Consider the following 21,412-nt stretch of genomic DNA (forward strand, 5'->3'; position numbering starts at 1 on the left):
GCGGTAATGCTCTTCTAGGGATGTGTGCTGCATCCAATCTTAAACCATACATTGAGTTGTGAATCATGCATCCTAATTTTAGTATTATTAGCATAAAAATTTTATTTGAAGCCAATTTTTTTTTAAAACTTATTAATAATTTAAAAAAAAGACTGTTCCAACAAGTTATGTAAAAGACAATAACACTACATGTTTAATATGAAATAGAAATTTATACATTAACATTTTAACAGTTGTTCAATAAGTTTTTTTTAGAACGAAATAGGAAAGAAAATCTAGCTGAAAATGTTTTTTTCCTATTTCTGGAAATTTCTTTTAAGCATAGAACTAGGGGTGAACTAAAATTCTCTATTAGATATTGTGAATTTTTTTTCTTACAAATTTTTATTTGAAACAAGCCTTTCTGAGAACACTCCATACATTCTTAATCTATTTAGACAATTTTTTTTCACATAGCATCTGCAGCACTCTCTCATTTTGAAGGAAAAAAATAAAATGAAAGGAACTAGTTCCATTAAGTTTTCTGGTAGTTTTCCCATTTTCATTACATAGTGTACATAGTGGATGTTTGTAGGTTATAACAAGTAGATTGCAATTATATGATTGTATTCCAAGAAAGAATTAACAAACATGCTTGATTCCAAAATAATGACAGAATTCTGAAAGAAAATTAGCAGATATATAAAAATCTATTCTATAATTTCAATGTTAATTTTTTTTAAAAATGAAAACAGTTATCTTGGGTTATATTCAAACTTAGCATCTATCAAGCATTAAATTTTGCCCAGTACAAATATGTTTCCGTTCCGATTACTGAATAATTTGAAATACCTATATACCCATATATCAAATAACTACACATTTCACAAACTCCCATTACAAAAAACTTCAAAGGAACTAAAAGTTTTACTTGTTATATCCAGAGAGGTTCCTTATAAGCCGGGTTCACTACAGAGGGGGCTAGAATGTAATTCAAATACTATTTCATACATATATATATATGTTTCATTTGAATATATAAAACCTTAAATAAAACTCCCCAAGAAATTGAATTTCATACATTGTTTTACAAATATGTTTAGCCGAAAGTGAAATTCAATCTCCTTGTTTTGTTTGTAATAAATTATCTGATGCTCAATTGATATTGCTCATGAAAGAGTAAAAGGGAATATCCATTTCTATCAAATTTGGCTTAAAAGGGGAAAAATTTCCAAGTAAAACCATCAACTGCACTTTGAATAGACATTTGGGGGGGGGGGGGAAGAGACAACATATTATGGAAGAGAATACAGCCATCTTTCTAAACCTCCAAATTTCTAAAAAAAATGCTACATAACAAAATATTTGAAAGTAATAGTTTATACATTTTAAAGACACCACTCACAGATATATGCATGCAAACATGTATATACATGCATAAATTTGTTTGAGTGTAATAAAAGTTAATCCACATGAAAATTGAATTGTATTTTTCATAAAATTCTTATTGAAATACATTACCATACTGCAGCTGGATGACCTGCAATCAAGACTTATAAGAACTTAAAACATATTTCATTCTGATACCACACAAAATACAAAAAACTGATAACAAATGAACAATCAAGTCTTCATTAGAAATAATATGTATAATAAATTATGCATGTAAAGGAACTATTTCAACCCAGCGTGTGAAAACTGATAAGATAGTATGAGCCTTATTGCAACCAATTAGACACCAGTGTATTGCAAAGCCATATTTTTGCTACTTAAATTAGTTCAGCATGAAAACAGCAAGAAAAGTAGCAAGGAGATGAACCATCCCCATCATTATATGATAAAACATATTTTTTTTCTTTGTTCAGCACAATATGTGACAATATAGAAATGACTCAAAATCACTTATGGACAGAAGTTCACAATTCAAAATCACAAGAAATTTTGTTATTTTTTCTGCACAGATCAGGTATAAATTACTTTCACAGACTTTGAGAAAGATAACTTCAGCATACAGATTGGAAAAAAATATTTTATGCAAATTAAAAATTACACAATTTATAAAATGATAAACTTTTAAAAGCAGACAACTTGGAAAATATGTTTAAAAAAAAATCACACTGGGACTAGTCATGAAAACATGTTGATAACATGCGTTACAAAACTTTAGGACCTGTTTTTTTAGCTCATTAAACAAAACTCAACTGAACAAACAAGTAAAAAATAATACTGAAATTCATGCTTTGAGAGAGAGACACACGAAAGCTTCTTTTGTAAAATTTTTCCAAATTCATTAAAGTTTTCTTGAAAATTCATTAAATCGTTCGTGAACTGAACAGAAAATAAATACACAAACACACACACACACATATACAGAAAACAATATAATTTCTAACATGAACTTCAAATACCAGTTGTAAATGTCTGAAACAGAGAAGTGTAAAATACTAGCTTTAACAATCTGTTGTGTTGGGAACCCAAATTTCCCCTTGAACATATACCTTAACAAGAGAAAAAAAAATATTTACAAGGAAGGCTTACAAAAACACACGTAGTACTTCCTTTCAGCCCATTTTAAGCACAGATATAATAAATAATAGTTTTCTCCATACATGGAAATGTGTGGCTTACTGCTGTGCAGTCATACGTTTGCCATGATAAACATACTTTAGATTTATTTCAACATTAGTTGTTTTTAATATGGGGACTGTTGACACATATCTGCTCTATATGAAGGAGAACAAAACCACAATAACTGCAGCAGTATTTAATGTGACAAATTCATTTAAATTCTGATTGAAAATGAATATACATAAAGTGCACTGTTATTGCCTGCAAGTGAAGTAACAGTTATGCATTTTAAGCTCTAAACTCATATATCTCCTGCAGCTCTTCTTTTTATCAGTTTTTCATCTGGTAATTTTATGCTGGGGGAAAAAAATGAATTATAATTTTTCTTTTAACATTTCAGAGTAAATTGTTCACAAAATTATTGAAACTTATAAATGCACTTATTTCAATTTTATTTTCAATTTATTTTTAGTAAATAACAGCTATAGTCTCAAAAATAACATTACCCAAGAGGCAAATGGCTGCCAATACTGGGGTTATAATCATAAGAAAATTAAAAGCTGATACAAACTTTTGGTGGAAAAAATACATAAATTCAAATCATGCAAATAATCATAATTATTATGAAATTATTTTATGTATCAACACATTTTTTTCTACAAACCGCAGATCTCAAGTGGCATCCTAATAATAGGAAATCTGTGATTTTTCCATCTCGTAAAGAATTATCTATTCATAATAGAAATATAAAAAAAAATTCAAAATGTTTTTAATACCCCCTTTTTTGAAATTCTGTATATAAATATCTTTTATATATAACTTACATTGTTCAAACTTGTGTGTGTGTTATACTTGTATTATAACTTTGACATGATTTTTGGTGCCTGGCAGTTCAGTGGTTAGAGAGCTAGCTTCTAACTGTGCAGGTCTGGGTTCAAATCAAATGGATGTTACTAACACACTAAAAAATCCCTGGAAAGAACTCTAGGGAATACGTGATGATCACATTAATTTTATTTTATTTATTTTAAGTATGTTATTTGTATCCTATATGCATATGGAGATTATTAAGCACAGTAGACCAGGGCTTGACAAATCCCAAGTCGCCACAGGGACTAAAAAATGAGCATTGGTGACTGAAAATTTTCATGTATGAGACTAAGGTCTGAAGATAATGAAAAATTTTCAGAATTTGTGAACTGTTTCCATGAAAAGTTCACCAAGTATAGAAAAAGCCACAAACATTATTTTAGCCATTCTTCTCAAAAACAATATACAGTGAAACCTGGATGTAACGGAATGTCAAGAGACTGAAATAATAATTCTTCCATCTCATGCAGCAGTGATTTTCAACCTTTGGAGTCAGCGATCCAGTTTGATTTACTTTTATAAATAGGAGGCCTGGTCAAACATACTTCTAATGGGAAATGATTGGGGAAAAGGAAATAGCCAATCACTCGCGGCCTGGTATGAATGATATCAGGGCCTGGCAGTTGAGAAACACTGTATCACTGTCATACAGTGTCCATCTTAGACCGGTTTTGCTGTATACATTTGGCTCCTAGAAAATTTTGCTGGCATATAATTTCTTTTCTGATTCTTTAAACCCTGCAGTAGATCCCAGATTACCCAAGAAACCAACTGATTTGAGGGCTGAGGATATAATCCTCTAAGAAATTTAAAAACATACTCAACAATAAAAATTTGACTGCAGTAAAAACATTTTATTCACTCTTTGACGAGTATCTATTTATTCATATTTAGTGGGTACCTATTTATTCATATTTAGTGGGTACCTATTTATTCATATTTAGTGGGTATAATTTATTTTGTATTTAGTGGGTATGCAGGGCTTGAGCTTTGAAGACAGACTGATTCTTTGATTAATGTTTAGTTTGGAAGAGTGTAGGGGAAGATATATATATGATACAAATATTTGAGATTTCACGGGATGAATATTGGACCATGAAATATTATTACATCATCAATCAGTCATGCTTTCACCATTTGACTAGGAGGCACCAGTATTGGTTAGTTAGGGATTATTTCAGGTTGTCTACCATATACCAAAAGCAAAATTTTATGACTTTTAAGGGACTTTTTGGTGACCTTTTCTCATTCAACAAAATGAATCATGCTGGACCGTTTTCTTATATTAGTGGTTCCCAAACTGTGAGTCGCGATCCCCCTGGGGGTTTGTGTTTAATAAAATAGGAGGGGTCTTAATGAAGTGGGGAAACATTTTACAATATTAAAAACATTTGATAAGAAATCAATTTTAATCTTTTGCAGCTTTCGGAGGGGCATGATGAGGATGTCAATACATATGTACACAAGTGTTGCAATTTATGTTGTGTTGAAATCTAAAATGAATTTTATTTGAATATTAATGAATATGGGAAAATATGCTCTGTATGCAAGTCATATTTATAGGTTGGAGCATCAGACATGTAATAAATGTTTTCTTTCAACATTGGGCATTACAAGCTTTGCTTCAATGTGATGAGCTCTGGTTAAACACAGATATGCTAACATTGGCACGAAGCCTGTCAGTAGCCATGAATGTTGAGCTTCACCGTGGAAGGGGGGAGCTTCAACCACAATAAAAAAACCTCAATTATTTTTTTAATTTTCAAAAACCTTAAATTCATACTTCATTTAAATACAAAATACAATACTCCATAGGAACTGGACCCCCTAAGGGCCCAAAGCACATAGCCCCCCAAGCATAAGTGGAAACATTGTTTCTCAAATGGGGAGGGGGAAGACAATGACAAATGTCCACCTTTGTGGACATTTATGGACGCCTATGCTAATAACACAATTTTTTTTAACAAACGAGGAGAGCGATCTTTCCCATATCCCCCTACATTCCCTATCTCTAAGCAACTTTGTGAGGTCGCCTAAGCCATCAGTAATTCATGAATATACAATGCAATCCATCCCCACATATGCCTTTGTAGGGTGTATATACAAATGTCTAGCAAGCCTAAATCTCCCCACCCCCAATGGTTTCATTGTACTGAAGTTCCTTCAGCACCTATGACAAAGTTTTCTGAAACAAACTCTGCGGATACGTGAGTGCATGTTGAAAATGTGTCCCACAAATGCAAAACTATTGAACACACCAATCCATATCAAGCCGTGTGCAGAACCATCGTGTTGCATTGTGAAGCGCTGCGACACATAGCAATATTGGGCTCAAAACAGAGAAGAGTTGAACAACATTGAACGGAGCGAGGTGTGATTGATCGAGCAGTTTGTTCCATGAGTTCACCAATCGCTTAAACTGTAGATATTGGCAGTTTGCCGTCGGAATTGGGGCACATCGCCAGACAGTGATGTGCATCAGAAGAAAATGTTGTCTAAATAGAATGTGCATGAATGAACCCATTCCTTAACTAATTTCATTACCGGGCAGGTAATAAAACATATCAGTGAAGGTAAAATAAAAACATAATAGAGGAAACGTTGCTTACAAGAGCTGAAACCACCGTGTGAAAATACAAACACAGTGCCGACTGATTTTCGAATTTCGACAGTCATTGCTCCAGCCCGGGATCCCAAGATAATTCTTTATTATTTTGCTTGTTTTCCCACTATGATTTCAATATACAGGGCTTGTAAAAAATCTGGTCTGGACCCACCGAAAATCTCAGCTTAAGGGGAACCTGATGCAGGATGTGGGGTGACTAGACAAACCAAGGGCCCTTCCGGAGGATGAATTTCACATATTCCTTTTCCATATTCACATTTTTCTATGTCAGATATTAGATGCTTGTTATTTGTTCTATAGTCATGCTCTGGTGTTGGCCTAGGTTGCAAGCTCATCACTAGAGTCCAGAAGTTTAGGCACTAAAAATGGTTGAAATAGGCTGACAAAAAGCAATAAAAATGCCTAAATAGGCAATAAAAAAAGGCAATTATAATTTTTAGAAGGAAGAAAAAGTAACTGAAAAACAAAAAGGTATTAAGGGTCCGAAAACTATAGCTGAAAAATTTATATATATTGCACTTAATCCATCTATTATTTTAATTATAGTTTATAATAACTGCATTATTATCCAAGTTAAATTGATTTCAAGCCAAAAATAAAATGTTAGTAGACTGTTAGGATTAGGCAAATTCCAGGGCCACCATTACCAGACACGGAACTGGTAGAGAAAGTTATCTGTGGGGCTCTTGCAGTGCATTTATGGTACAAAAAGAGAGAATAAAATCAAAACAACATGGCCCCATCTGACACAAAATCATTCACATCTAACGCCATCCAGTCAAAGCAAAATTAATGCATGGCAATACCACAAGGCTGTAGCGAGGAGGGGGGGGGGGGACTTGAGGGTCTGCCCCTCTTTAAAATGTGAAAAAATGACTGAAAAAAGGTGGCCAAATCTATTGTTCTATCACTTTGGTCCTCCCCCTCCGAACGAAATTTCTGGCTCCGGGCCTACAACACTAATCTCAGATGACTTGTTTGCATCTAAATGGATGTTGTAGTGGTGGTGGTGGGGGCTTTCTGATGATAATTAATACTGAGACAGTTGGAAAAATTTCAAAAAGAGCAATTCTTTTGAAGTGCTAAATGCTCAAAATGTCGAAGTTAACAGATTATGGCCTCTGAAGTTCACTAATAAACTTAAAAATATGTTAAAATAGGTATTTATGGCACGAAAATGTCAAAAAAGGCATTTATGGCATTTTGCCCAAACTTCCGTGCTCTACTTATCACCATGCTCAAGTGGTTTCTCAAACTTTTGTCAAGTGCAGTTCCCTTGCCTAATTCATGGTTCATCTGCTGCTCCCCAGAATACTTTTGGCAGATATTCTCCTATATAAAGAATCACTTCAAAACATAAATAGGTACACAAATCAATACCTCCAGCTCACCACGATGGAAAGTTTGAGATAAACTGTCATATTCCTTTAAATTTGACCTAAATATTGCATCGCAACATGATTAATAGCGAATGATTCAGCAATTCAATCACCAACCCTCAGTCTGATACTTGTCTTCTCTTCAGCTCTTTCGTTCTGTCTCATGTGCATACTGTACGATTTTGTCATTTGCTATAGTTAGTTCATAAAGACTGACACAATTTTTAAAAAAGACAAAAAAAAAAAGAAAAAAAGAGGGAATTTTCTTCCTTCACGGCAAAAAAAATTGATGCCCTTCCTCATGGGCCCCCACAAGGGTGGAGCTGGCAGGGCTCGTGACTTGAGGCCCGGGACAATTACCATCATTGTTTCTTCACACTATAAATTCACTACAGAACCTCCCTCTGTGAAAATTCTGGCTTGGGGACCCACCAATGATCCCACGGCCTAGGGGCAGTCATATCCCTCCTGTAGAAACCAATACTGTTCCCAAGAGGACTCCTGACTGCCGTTGTCCATTACAACCAATCCCCTACCCTAGGAAATATCATGATTCTGAAAACACTGCTTCAGGAGAATATTACAGATGTTGTGAAAGGTCCGGACAAGCGAAGGAAGAAAAGTTTTTTTTTTTTGTTAATCCTGTCTAAATAGCTTTCCTCCCACCCATATAATGTTTGCCCCAATATAGGCTGGCTACACATTGACAGATAACACTGTTCTTTTCTGCTGCTACTCACCCATCTATTCCCCACCCCAGGGGGAAAAAGAAAAAAAAAAAAAGAGAGAGAGAGAAAAGAATTGGAGCAAAAAAAATATTGAATGCCACAGCCACTCAAAAGTCTCTGGAAAAGCATAAAAAATCTGTGACCTTCCCTCAAATTGCGTGACCTTTTTCTCATTCGGTGACCGTGAGTTTTCTGTGATGGCACCCTGGTTGCGTTCTAGGGAGTTTCTTTTTTTCTAATAGTTATGAATGTGTGGAATAGCTTGCCCCCCTGTTGTCATAAATTCCTCCACAATAGATACCTTTAAAATGGAATATGATAAGCACACAATGGAAGGAATTGAAAAGCTATTCAATGATAATCATTTTTATTTATACCTTCTAAGTTTATTTTTAGTTTATTTCTTTGAGTTATTCTTAACCAGGTTGCTGTATTTAGACTCTATGAAATCAGTATTTCTTATGGGGGCATTTTGTAAACATTATTTCTTTAAATGAATTTATAAATTGAAATACTAAACATATAATAAATATTTATATTTATCTATCTTTTATTTAAAATAAACCTTTCCAGCTACCTTGTTCGTCAATTTTCCTATTGTTGTTTTAGATTTTGTATTTGTATAAAATAGACTTAAAAGGTGTACTAACCTGCGACAAGATAGTTGAATGAGCTTCTTGACTCAGCCTTCAAAATTTTCTGGTGTCAGAACTGACTCGCAAACTAATGGATGAGCACACTAGAAAAATAAATCACATTTTCATGTATTAGGCATAACAAAATGATATATAAAACATTGAAAAGTTAAACATTAGCAGAGCTATATTATACACAGTAAAAAGAGGGGGAGGGGGAATACATACATACAGTCCAACCTTGATTTAACAATAAAAATTATATGGTCCAGACAGAACTTCATTGAAATCTAAGGTTCCCTAATTTAGCAATAGATTCTGATAATTTCCTCAATTTTTAATCATAAAATTTGTAAATCTTTTTTCTCAAAGAATGTGTTAAGTTTTTAAGTGACAACTTCAGCTTTCTTCTCTCTCTCTCTTAATGTTTTGCTTGGTCATTTTCAATTTTACTTCAAATCCATTTGAAAAATACAAGAAACTACAATACTGAAAAAGTGATGGATTGCCCAGTGGTTGTAGATTGTGTGCCATGTATGAATTGGCATTTTTACAAACATAGTGTTGGAAAAAGCCATGGGCAGATATGCATCTGAGAAACTTGATTGGATGGAATACATATAACATCTGCTTTTAATAATGTGGAATGCTTTTAAGGTTATAATAGAACACTTTTGGTGATGGTTGAATTTTGATGATTGTAATTTTTTCAACGTTGGCTATGTGTTACATTCTAGAGAAGATCAGTAAGCCATGAAATAAAGAAAGGTATGACCAAAATTTTGCCAGAAATTCTGAGAAAATAAGACATTTTGCAAATGACTTATCTGAATCAAACTTTGAATTATGCAGAACATGAGGGAAAAAGATCGAATTCAACAGTAATTTTAACATTGCATTGAATAGGAAACTATGGAGAATGCTTGAAATTCAAATCATCCAAAAATTTGAATTAGCCAAGTTCACCTGTATATATACATTTATAATATAAAAAACCAAAATATGCAGGTTTGTACAATCCAGACTTCACTTATCATCATACAATCTTAGAAATTACAATGAAGAACAAACAGCATTACATTTTCTTGTCCATAATTTGGAATGCCATAATCTCCCATTTGAGGACCATCTTCTCTGGGTGTTCCTGGTCCAGTTGCTGGAGAATTTTTCATGCCTTCCATACCCTCTCCTACACATATTTTTAAAATATATTATATATATAAAATGAAGTTTGACATACACAATTTAAATGATACATTTATATGTTTCACACATGTACATTGCAATTTATAAATTGAAATCTATAATTTTTTTCAAATTTTCTGGCCAAATATCTTAAATCTAAGTACATCAAACTAACTTAAAAAAATGTTTAATTGGAATTTTTCCCATAAATTTAAAATTTACTGGTTATATTTTATTTTGTGTGGTGTATATCCCTTCCTGTGAAAAAGGTTATGTCAGGGGAATTCCTAGAACAGGGAAAACATGAAACTGAAAATAGAATCCTACTGCAATAAAATGTTGAAGTGAACATGAATTGCACACGTTTCACCAACTGAATAATGTACCTGAACAAGATAGGTTAAATTTTAATGATTGTAATTTTTTCAATGTTGGCTATGTGTTACATTCTAGAGAAGATCAGTAAGCCATGAAATAAAGAAAGGTATGACCAAAATTTTGCCAGAAATTCTGAGAAAATAAGGCATTTTGCAAATGACTTATATGAATCAAACTTTGAATTATGCAGAACATGAGGGAAAAAGATCGAATTCAACAGGTAATTTTAACATTGAATTGAATAGGAAACTGTAGAATGAATGAATTGAATAGGAAACTGTAGAATGAATGAATTGAATAGGAAACTGGAGAATGAATGAATGAATTGAATAGGAACTATGGAGCTACTCAGAGGCAAATTTAACAGTGGATGCATGGCCCCCCAACACATGAAGGGCCCCAATATTTTCTTCTGCATCTGGGGCCTCAACCGACTATAAACCGCCTCTAAAACTACTGAAAAAGGCAAAAGGGGCAAAGAACATTTAGAGAGGTAAAATAAGTCATAATTTTTATGACGCATTTCTGGCTGAGAGTAAATAATGATTGAAATTTTATTAATTAGATTTAAAATCATCGTTAAATTTGATTGTCAGTGTCATGGCAATAAAAATCTTTCAATTACCAGTTTTTCAATATTCATTTAAATAAATTTCATAATTAAGAGAAGAGCTACACATGTCCTTATCGGCACACAGGGCTTAAGCTATGTTGTTGTTATTATAATGTTGTTGAACAAGCATTTTTGCACTTCCATCTGATATTCAGAACATGAACAACACATTTAACATTTCTTGTGTAAGTTGTAGTTGTTTGTTTTATGACTTTATTTTTGTGATGTTTCCATGAATTATGAAATCATGTGATGCTAATTAACTTATCATTTTGCTCTGACTGGCTAATGCTACCATACTGTGAGGAAATTTCCTACACATTGGATGAGTATAGTTTGTTTTACATTTTTAAGTATTTTTTCCTCTTTGCCATACAAAATTCCATTGCTTCAGGAATATATGTGCAAATTTTCAAGTCATTCTGAATAGTGGTTCTTATTTTAGTGTTTTGAAATCAGAACTTTAGTTATAATTACCATGTATACTGTAAATCATTGCTAACTAATCTGCATTATTTATGCTTTATTAAATACTGTACATAGTTGTATTGTGAATCCATAACAACTAACGTCTGAATCTAGATTGAGAATGGCAAATGTGCACTAAAGGTGTTTCAAAAGTTAAGATTCTCTGGAATAAATAATTTCAATGATTTCTTCCTCTAATAAGGTTTTCTGCTAACAAAATAAGATTTAACAGAGAAAAGTAGAAAAAAAGATAAACCGAAGACAGTCAAGTAATGATCCAAGTAAAGAAATAAGACACCATCAGTTGCAGAAAGATAAATTTACCAATAAGAAGATTTAGATACGATTACAAAGAAATTCGTGGCAATTGCATGTTTGAAAATTGGTCGACAATTCGTTATAGGAGTACTTTGCTGAAATTGGTGTTCATTATAAGTAGAGCCCGGATTATATGCACTAAAAATATGCAAATATGCACTTAAAAATGCCAAAATATGCATTAAAACCCAAAATATAGACTAAAAAATCATGAAAAAGTTTTAAAATTTATATTTTCTATTCCTTAGCGCATATTTCATTTACAAAAAACATCCCCCCACATATACCTGCATATGCAAAAAACTTCTACACATTTTTTTATTTAGGCATTTTTAATTTCTAGTTTGTTGTAGCTGCTTAGTAACGAAATACCAGTAACGAAAGAATTTCAACACTATTTCTGAAAAAATTTAACTCTTTTGACATATCTCCAGAAATAGCCTTAATAATAGAATACTTGATATTTGAAAAATACGAACATCTCTATTAATTCACTAAATTCCACCTGCGGCAGAAAAATCGATGTTATAAAAATAATAGTAAACCCCCCTCTTAACGGACACCTGTCAAATGTGGTTTCACCCTTCTTTTACAGCCAACTAATATTTTCCCCTTGTATATTAGAAGTATACATTTCAAATCCCTGGTCAACGGCCACCCCTCTTTTACGAACAAATTTTTTTATCCCACCGGTGAACGCAAAAGAGAGGCTTTACTGCATTATTAGTAATATTTATTTGAAAAATCATTAAAAAAAAAAAGTGATTACGCTTAAATAAACTTTATTAAAAAAATATATATACTGTATATATATGCACTTATTCTGAGAATTCTTCAATTATATGCATTAATGCTAAAAAAGGCCAAAATATGGAAATACATATGCACATATGCATTTCCATATAATGCAGGCTCTAATTATAAGCAAAAATAGCATAAATAAGCAACATGAATACACGGGACAATGAAAAACTTAGTTATATGCAGAAATTCATAATAAGCGAGTCCGACGGTATCAGTTGTAAAACATTAGTTTATAAGTGATTTAAAAATATTGTTTATGCAAATTATTCCTGTAGTTTGATGTCAGCAACATAGAATGAAAAGATGTGTAAAATGGTTTGAATAAAAGAAAGCTATAGACCTGTAAAAAAGAAAATGAATGGCTAACCTGAGGATATGCCATTAAGAACTGGCGGACCCATATCTGGACCCATAGGTCCCATTGGACCTTCAGGACCAGGACCCATTGGAAACTAGAAAAATTGAGAAAGTTTATTTGAATACATCACATACCAAAGTATTTGGTAATACAACAATAAGAACTACAAAAATTATATAACTATTTTTCTAATTAAATTTTAGCATGAGTATAGCAGCTGTATAAACACACATTTATATGTGTTTTTAAGCAAGCACTAGTACTTATTGAAGTGGGCCTAGATCATCATAAATGTTTTTAGCAATAGGTAAATAAACTAACAAAAATAAGTTTATAGTTTCTCCTTCCTTAATAACTTATTAAAAAATATAGTACAAACGTCAAAAATCAACTAACAAGTTTGAAATCATTTTTATGCAACAACCTTCAGCAAAGAAGCATACAGACTGTGATGAACAAATATTTACACCAAGATTGATGAAAAACAAACATGAAAGTATCTAAACAAATCTTGATGTGTTTCGATTCATCATCGCTTTCTATCAACTTTGCTGCTGCATGTGAGCATGTTTTCACTTCTCCGAGGATGATGTCACTCTCTGCTATCCATACAAAGGTTTTTAACAACTGGCTGATGTAAGATATATTTTGGAAAGAGAGAAAATCCGACTGCCCCTGCGGGGAATATTTTGATATAATTCAAGATATAAATTTTGAATTTTCTCTCTTCCCAAAATATATCTTTGCATTAGCCAGTTGTTAAAAAATTTTGTATGGTTTCATTTCATCTTAGCCTTTCAACGGCCAATATTCCTATTGGGAACATCAATTTTATTAATCAGAAAAAAATATTTTTTGTTCATGAAAAAAAAACTATTTTTTTCCCTCAAACGTGAGATTTCAAACCCAATTTACAAAACAAAACTTTCAATCATTTCAACACATATTTTATCAATTTATTTTTTATAAATCACTTATTTTTAAAGAATAATAAAATTTTATTATTTTTTTTAAATTTTATCATTGTTTCGATGGAGATATAAGGGAAAGTGACTAGCAGAGAAGGGGCCACTCTTAAAACAATACAATGAAGAACTCAAAATTCACCGGGTGGGAAATAGAGGAGTAAATTTTTAAAATTTGAAATTACATGTCAAGTGCAAGTTGAGTTTGTTTAGTTTATACAGAGTAATTATAATTTTAAGTTCTGATTTTCAAACACTGTGAAATATGAACTGGTCAGAATGACTTGAAAATTTGTATAAATACTTCTGAAGCAATATAATTTTATTTTGCAAAGGAAAACAAATACTTAAAATTACTGGCAGGTGGTGCTGTACTCAAGAAACACAGGAAAATTTGCTCACACAATGGAAACAGTGGTCAGCTAGGGTAAAATGACACCTTAATTAGCATCACATTATTTCATAATTTATGAAATAATGATTAAATAGTGATTGTGATTATATTAATAACCACAAAGATAAAGTCACAACACAAACACCTACAACTTACACATGAAATGTTCAATATGTTTTCCACTGTCTATTACTATGTGAGTGAAGTGCAAAACTGTATGTTCCACAACATATCAGAATGTGTCAGTGATAATGCTGTGGAATCGTACGTAATGTTGGCCTCTATATCAATAAAGTTCACACAATCCAACTACTGTACACAACTTCCTTGGGGTAACTCCTCTGCATTACCATCAATCTCCATGAAATATGCAGTTTTGCGCTTCAAACTTGTAGCAGAACAAAGTGGACAACAGTGGCGGCTAGTGGTTGGATATTTTGAGGGGGCACAGATTTCCTAAAATATACCACCATCTATCGGTGATAATATGTAGTCAAGTACATGCAGAGCCGTAACCAGGATTTTCAAAAGCCATGGTGGGAGGGGGCAACGGCCCCCCCATGGCTTTTGAAAATACACTAAAAATGGTATATATATATATATATATATATACATACATTGAGTACATGTGCTTTACCCCCCCCCCCCCCCCCGGGAAAAGTTGGAATGACAGCCCTGCCTAGTGGACAACATAGTGAACATTTCTTGCATAAGTCATAAGTGAATGTTTTGTGACTCCATTTTCATGATGTTTCCATACATATATACACTGCTGGCCACCGTAAATGCAACACCCTGAAGGAAGCATGCAAATAATATGAAATTTACAACATGCATTAGCGGAGGTGAGATATGCAAATGATTAGAATTTCAGCGCAGACACACATCACGCGCGCCTGTGGCGCCACTTCAAAGCGCTATTTAAGGCTTGGAGATTTCGACGATTTGAAGTACGGCAATTGTGTTTTTCTTGGTTTTTTTTCAAAAAAACGATCAATTATGCCTAGTAGAAAACAGCGATCATCTTTTGATCAAGTATCCGAGTTTGACAGAGGAAGGATAGTGGCCTACTGAGATTGTGGATTATCTTTCAGGGAAATCGGTAGTCGTGTTTGACGAAACCAAACAACTGTAATGCGGATATGTGATCGTTGGATGCAGGAGGGTACGACGGACCGACGTGTTCGATCGCATCCACCTCACTGCACCACTTCACGTGATGACAGGTGTATTGTGCGTATGGCAGTGACGGATCGCTCAGACACATCACGAACCATAGCACAGCACATTCAGTCTGTACTGCATCATCCAGTGTCTGCGCGTACCATTCGATGGCGTTTACAGCAGAGTGGTCTGTCCGCAAGACGTCCATTTCTTCGTCTACCCTTGACGCAGAACCACAGACGTCTCCGCCGCCAATGGTCTGATGAAAGAAGGATGTGGACGGCACAATGGAATGAAATTGTCTTTACTGACGAGTCACGCTTCTGTCTGCAACACCACGATGGTCAGATTCGAGTCTGGAGACACCGTGGAGAGAGGATGCTGAACAGCTGCATTATGCACCGCCACACTGGTCCTGCACCGGGTATTATGGTATGGGGCGGTATTGGATATCACTCTCGCACTCCTCTAGTACGCATTGCCGGTACTTTAAAAAGCCAGCGCTACATCTCAGAGGTGTTGGAGCCAGTTGTCCTTCCTTACCTTCAGGGCTTGCCCACAGCCATATTTCAACAGGATAATGTGCGACCACACGTGGTCCTGCACCGGGTATTATGGTATGGGGCGGTATTGGATATCACTCTCGCACTCCTCTAGTACGCATTGCCGGTACTTTAAAAAGCCAGCGCTACATCTCAGAGGTGTTGGAGCCAGTTGTCCTTCCTTACCTTCAGGGCTTGCCCACAGCCATATTTCAACAGGATAATGTGCGACCACACGTGGCACGCATTGTCCAAAGGTTCTTCGTCAATCGCCAGATTGAATTGCTTCCCTGGCCAGCTCGCTCTCCGGATCTTTCGCCGATAGGAAACATGTGGTCCATGGTTGCTCAACAATTGACCAAGATTACATCCCCAGCTGCCACACCAGATCAACTTTGGCAACGCGTGGAAGCTGCTTGGTCTGCTGTACCCCAAGAACACATCCAAAGTCTCTTTGAATCAATGCCGAGGCGTGTGGCAGCGGTGATCTCCAACAATGGCGGCTACTCTGGCTACTGATTTTGGCAGGAACCACACTTCACAGAAGTCTATAAATTTAATCATTTGATGCTTGGTCAACATGTTATCTACAAAATAAATATTGTTGCGATATCTCTTGTCTTTCTTGGTGTTGCAATTTGGGTGGCCAGCAGTGTATATATAAATAAATTATTGAATTTTATGCTCTTTTAATTAAAGTGTCATTTTACCCGGGCTGACTATTGTTTCCATTGTGCAGAAAATGTTTGTTTCACGAGTACACCACCACTTGCCGGTACACTTTTAAGCATATTGTTTTTCCTTTACCAAACAAAATTCTATTGCTTCAGGAGTAGTCATGTAAATTTTAAGATTATTCTGACAAGTGATTATGATTTTACAGTGCTTTGAAATCAGAACTTAAATTATAATTACCCTGAATACAGTCGAATACCATTATAGGGAAAATCTCGGTTTAACGAACACTTTTCTAATCCCCCAGATAAGTTTACACAGGAATAATGCTAAAACCTGGGATTCCTTTATAACAAAATTTTGTTACAACTAAGTTATTTCTCCAGTCTCTTGGAGTTCATTATGTTGGAATCTCACTGTATATATATTATATTTTTCTATTTTTTCAACTCTTGTCACAGCCAAGATCACTAAAAAAAAGATTGAGATCAATTGGTGCCATTGAATACAATAAAAAAATATCAAATGGGATTTTGTATTTTTGGAAGTGAATTTAATTTTTTTTTAAACATGTACAGTATATACATTGTATTTAATATTGTTTTGATACTCTATGATTGCATTGATGATGTACAATTGCAGGGAGAAAAAGGGTAAGTTTTTTTCATGCTCGTACAGAGAGGTATATCTCTATTTGCCCAGTTCAGGGGTTAAACATTAAATATTTTTAACATTTCAATGAGAACAACTCTTTTATTGATTTTTTTCAGTCCCAATAGTGTAAAAAAAGAGAGGGGGTTCACTGCATTATTTAATGCATTCTAAACTTACTCCAGGCATGCTACCTCCTGGCACTGGCTTCATCATAGAATACATTCCATCAGGTCCAGAACCAGATGAATCTTGGGAAAAAAGGTTTTAGTGTATTGAAACATTATATATTTTATTGAATCATCAATTGCAAATCACAAACAAAATGTATACTTCTATTTTCATACATAATCCTCACTCATGACCCTTGCTAGTGTAATTTCAGCCATCACTAAATAGTGTCATAATAAGCATCTGGAAGTATATGTATTTTGGCATGTTTGGATTGATTCATACAAAATTTTGAGGGACTACCTTATATAATGTTGTAAATTATGCATGCACAGAACGTAGAGAAATAGAAATTCTTTGACTGACAATAACACAACAAAGTATAAAAACAATTATAAAGGCAAATATCAGAACCAAAAAATGATTTCAGACACACTATAAGTGCTGTTAACAAAGAAATATAACCTCTACCACACTAACTGACGATCCCTCTTCACTTGGTTATCAAACCTTAGTCCTGATTGTTCAATAGAAAATTATGCCAGTTTTATTCAGTGGTGGTTATGCTGTGTTTTTCTGATATTTGTTTCTATCAGTGTTTTTTTATTTTTCAATATATATAGAATATTGTAAAATTTTGTTGCTCAAACTGCAACAAGTCTTTTTTTTAGCGGAAGACAATTCACATATGTGCTCAAAGCTGGGAAACGGCAGATCAACCACCCCAGTCATTATGTTACTGCAAAGGATCTCCCAGTTTAGAACACAAATCAATTTTGTGAGGTGGTTGTGATTCAACTATGGCTTTTCAATGTGAGTATTCTTATAATTTGACCACACAGGCAATGACAGTTGACTAATGCACCTTTTCATCAGTCATAGATCAAGATCAATTATGAAGTTATAAAAGAAGAGTTCAATAAATTATGAAAATGTTTTAGGGCATTTGTCATATGTTTTTAATCATAATAATGTATTATCAGACCACTCAGTACCTTGAGGACTTGGCATTATTGGAGTTCCAGGACCTTGGGGACCTGAACTTGATACTGGTGGACCCTGTTATAATAAATAAAATCTATTTAGTACAATGAGTTCCAAAAATATTAAATATTTTTTCATTTTAATATTTACATTTGTACATTATGTACATTTTAACATACATACATACATTTTAACAAAATATTTACATGTACATTTTTAAAGTTTACTATTTTCCAAGATTGAGAAGTTGCTAGTGTAATTTATATTGAATAGCTTGTAAAGCCACTGTGAATTGACAATTTAATACAACATTTTGCCAGCTCTAATGCTGAGAATGACTGGTACATTGGCTGAAGTGAAACAGTGCTAACAATTCCAATTCATGTCTGCTTAAACGCTGCAGCAGTCTTAGATCATTTTTAGCATCATGGTTTATTTCAAGCACACCAGGATTAAAGTTGATTTGACAGTTTCCTGGATACAATGAAATCTCTCCAAGACAGCAATAAATCATTCCATGAAAAACATGACCATCTTCAGAGGTCAAAGCCAAATACAGGTCACGGGATTGTCATCAAGTTTGAATATTGGATTGGCTGTGCTGTAACCTTAGCTCTCCCATGGAGCAGGCTGACAACAGGACTCCAGCCAGGATAAATCTTATTAATTTTTGGTTTTGCATACTATTGTATTGCCTGTGAAAAATTCTGACTTCTGAAAAATGAGGTACAATTTTACAAAAGGCGTATTCACGTTCTAACTTTCTGCTACGTTAACCAACCCTAACCTTTCTGTTCAGGTGATATGTCTCTGCCAAATGCACTTTTTTTTTCTTTTACAATTTCATTTTCTACATTTGAGTTGGGCTTTTCTAACACATCCATAGAAAAATATTTACAGCTTTCAATTCTTTGAAATAGCTTTTTCTCAGTACTGATCGCCCTAATTTATTTTCTAAGGGAAACTGTCACTGGACAAGATGAATGCAGAATGGAGGTACTTTGTGTATGGAGACTTCACTATATCTCCATGCCTAAGTATATATAAGTATAAATAAAATAAATAACCAAACTAATATTGTCATACCCCATAGTGACCACCAGGAGATGGTGATGAATAATTCATCTGTAAAAAATGCATATTAAAATGGTCATTAGACATCATCTAATATATTAACACATATCTTTGTATGCACATAATGAATTTGGCATGTATACTTATTTTGACTATAGCATCATTTTAGTGAATTTTACTGAAAAGGAACCAGTACATTAATCATTTATTTTAACGATGAGTGACATGGCTCATATATATCGCTTTTAATTTCGGTAGCGAACATGGTGTATAGCAGTGGTTCCAGGGTTTAAGCTAAGGTCGCATTTTTCACAAAATGCAAAAGAAAATCTTCGAATGCAAAAGAAGTAGTAGCCACTTTCACAAAAATGCATACAGGAGGTATGAAATGAGAAGACATCCAACCATAAATCAGTAGCATTGCAGCATTTTGCTAAAGCTCTCCCCCCCCCCCATTTCCGCTTTTTTCCTTAAGGAATTTTTTATCTAGCTTAAACCCTGAGTGGTTTTCAACCCTTTTTAACTCGTGGAGCCCTGTCTGGTACATAATTTCTATGGTGAAATCCTGTAGGCTTATTTTTTATTTATTCATCAAAGTTACTGATTTATTTTTATTATTTAAAAATATTTATAATTAACTTTTTCGAATATACTGGTTTTTTTATATTTTCCTCGAGTGAGCCCCTTGGAAGTGCGTACGGAGCACCGGTTGAGAACCGCTGGTGTATAGGATATGACAGGCTGTATAATGTTGGATGAAAGATGATACTTTGGATCGCTTGATATTAAGGGAAAAATTCTGATTTCCACAAAAACCAATACTTGTGAAATATCTTACATAAATAAAAATTAAAACTACATTGTATACCATGGCGTTGTAGTTGTATTTGTATTAAGAGCAAAATATGTTTGATAAAAGATTCCATCTTGACGTAGAAAAAATATCTGAAGCAATAAAATTGGCTACTCAATTTGTTGTATGAATGAAAATGCAACTTCATATTTAATCACATAACTTTAATAATAGAGAGATATTTTTACTAAATTTTATAGAAAATAAACTCAGCCCGACTTTCTCTTCGTAAATCCAATAGGAATTGAAGGAATAGCCTTAATAACATTAAATACAATATACCAATAAAAAAACAAAATAAAGGACTTACACTTGATGCATTAGGCTGCCAAGGTCTTCCACCAGGACCAGGCCTGAAAAATAATTTTGCTACTTCACTAATTTTTTACAAATGATTAAAAAAAAAAGAAAGGACATATTTCACATAACTAAACAATTGAAATGTGAGCATGTCAGGAAAGAAATAAAATAAATAACAAGCTATCTTAAAGATCATAAGCAGGTCCCCAACTGCAGGGTGGGATATTAGTTCCCCTGGTGCTGGGCCACGAAGTGTGCTAAGCTTACTTTTTTTTCCATTCAAAATTATGGGAAAGGGGCATCAAAATGAATACTGGCTATGGACAACAGAGAAAATTTTTGTTTCCAGAGGCGGCCCTGTGCATACCTGCAAGAAACTTGCTCAAGAAGAGTTTACCCTATAGACTTTGTTACTCTAACATCAAACATATAATGCATATAAACTGTGATGAATTCGCAAAAAAAAAGAGATTATTTTATATCTACTCTTTCTTTCTCTATATATACAGTCAATTTGTGATAAGTAGAATATCTGTTTAAGAAAATGGCTGCTGTGGTGGTCGAGTGGTTATAGTGACGGACTCGCGATGCGAGGATCCGGGTTCGAACCCCACAGTGGTGGTCGGCTGAAGTTGGTTTTCTGTGGTTCCCAACTTCAAGGCGCAAATGCGAGCCGATCTCCCTGTTAAAAAGTCTCGCCACAGAGAGCAACAGTCCTACAACGATAAAT

At 33.9% G+C, this 21,412-nt stretch overlaps 1 protein-coding gene across 4 annotated transcripts in view; it reads right to left on the reverse strand.

Annotated features, from left to right (window-relative positions):
- Positions 1-21,412, reverse strand: part of LOC149065592 (single-stranded DNA-binding protein 3-like) — a 156,490-nt gene continuing 135,078 nt past the window's right edge. For all 4 annotated transcript variants that reach the window (XM_089253701.1, XM_089253698.1, XM_089253697.1 and 1 more), the window contains 8 exons: positions 20,693-20,735; positions 19,542-19,580; positions 18,467-18,530; positions 17,481-17,551; positions 12,919-13,003; positions 9,865-9,974; positions 8,801-8,889; positions 1-2,903 (listed from right to left, as the gene is read on the reverse strand). In XM_089253701.1, coding sequence (XP_089109827.1) covers positions 8,833-8,889; positions 9,865-9,974; positions 12,919-13,003; positions 17,481-17,551; positions 18,467-18,530; positions 19,542-19,580; positions 20,693-20,735 — 469 coding nt within the window. In that variant the 3' untranslated portion in view covers positions 1-2,903; positions 8,801-8,832. The remainder of the gene's footprint in view (positions 2,904-8,800; positions 8,890-9,864; positions 9,975-12,918; positions 13,004-17,480; positions 17,552-18,466; positions 18,531-19,541; positions 19,581-20,692; positions 20,736-21,412) is intronic.

Source organism: Pholcus phalangioides, unplaced genomic scaffold, assembly GCF_987345545.1.
Source record: "Pholcus phalangioides strain wild (caught in Gottingen) unplaced genomic scaffold, Ppha-v1.0 ptg000039l_1, whole genome shotgun sequence".
Classification (NCBI taxonomy): domain Eukaryota; kingdom Metazoa; phylum Arthropoda; class Arachnida; order Araneae; family Pholcidae; genus Pholcus; species Pholcus phalangioides.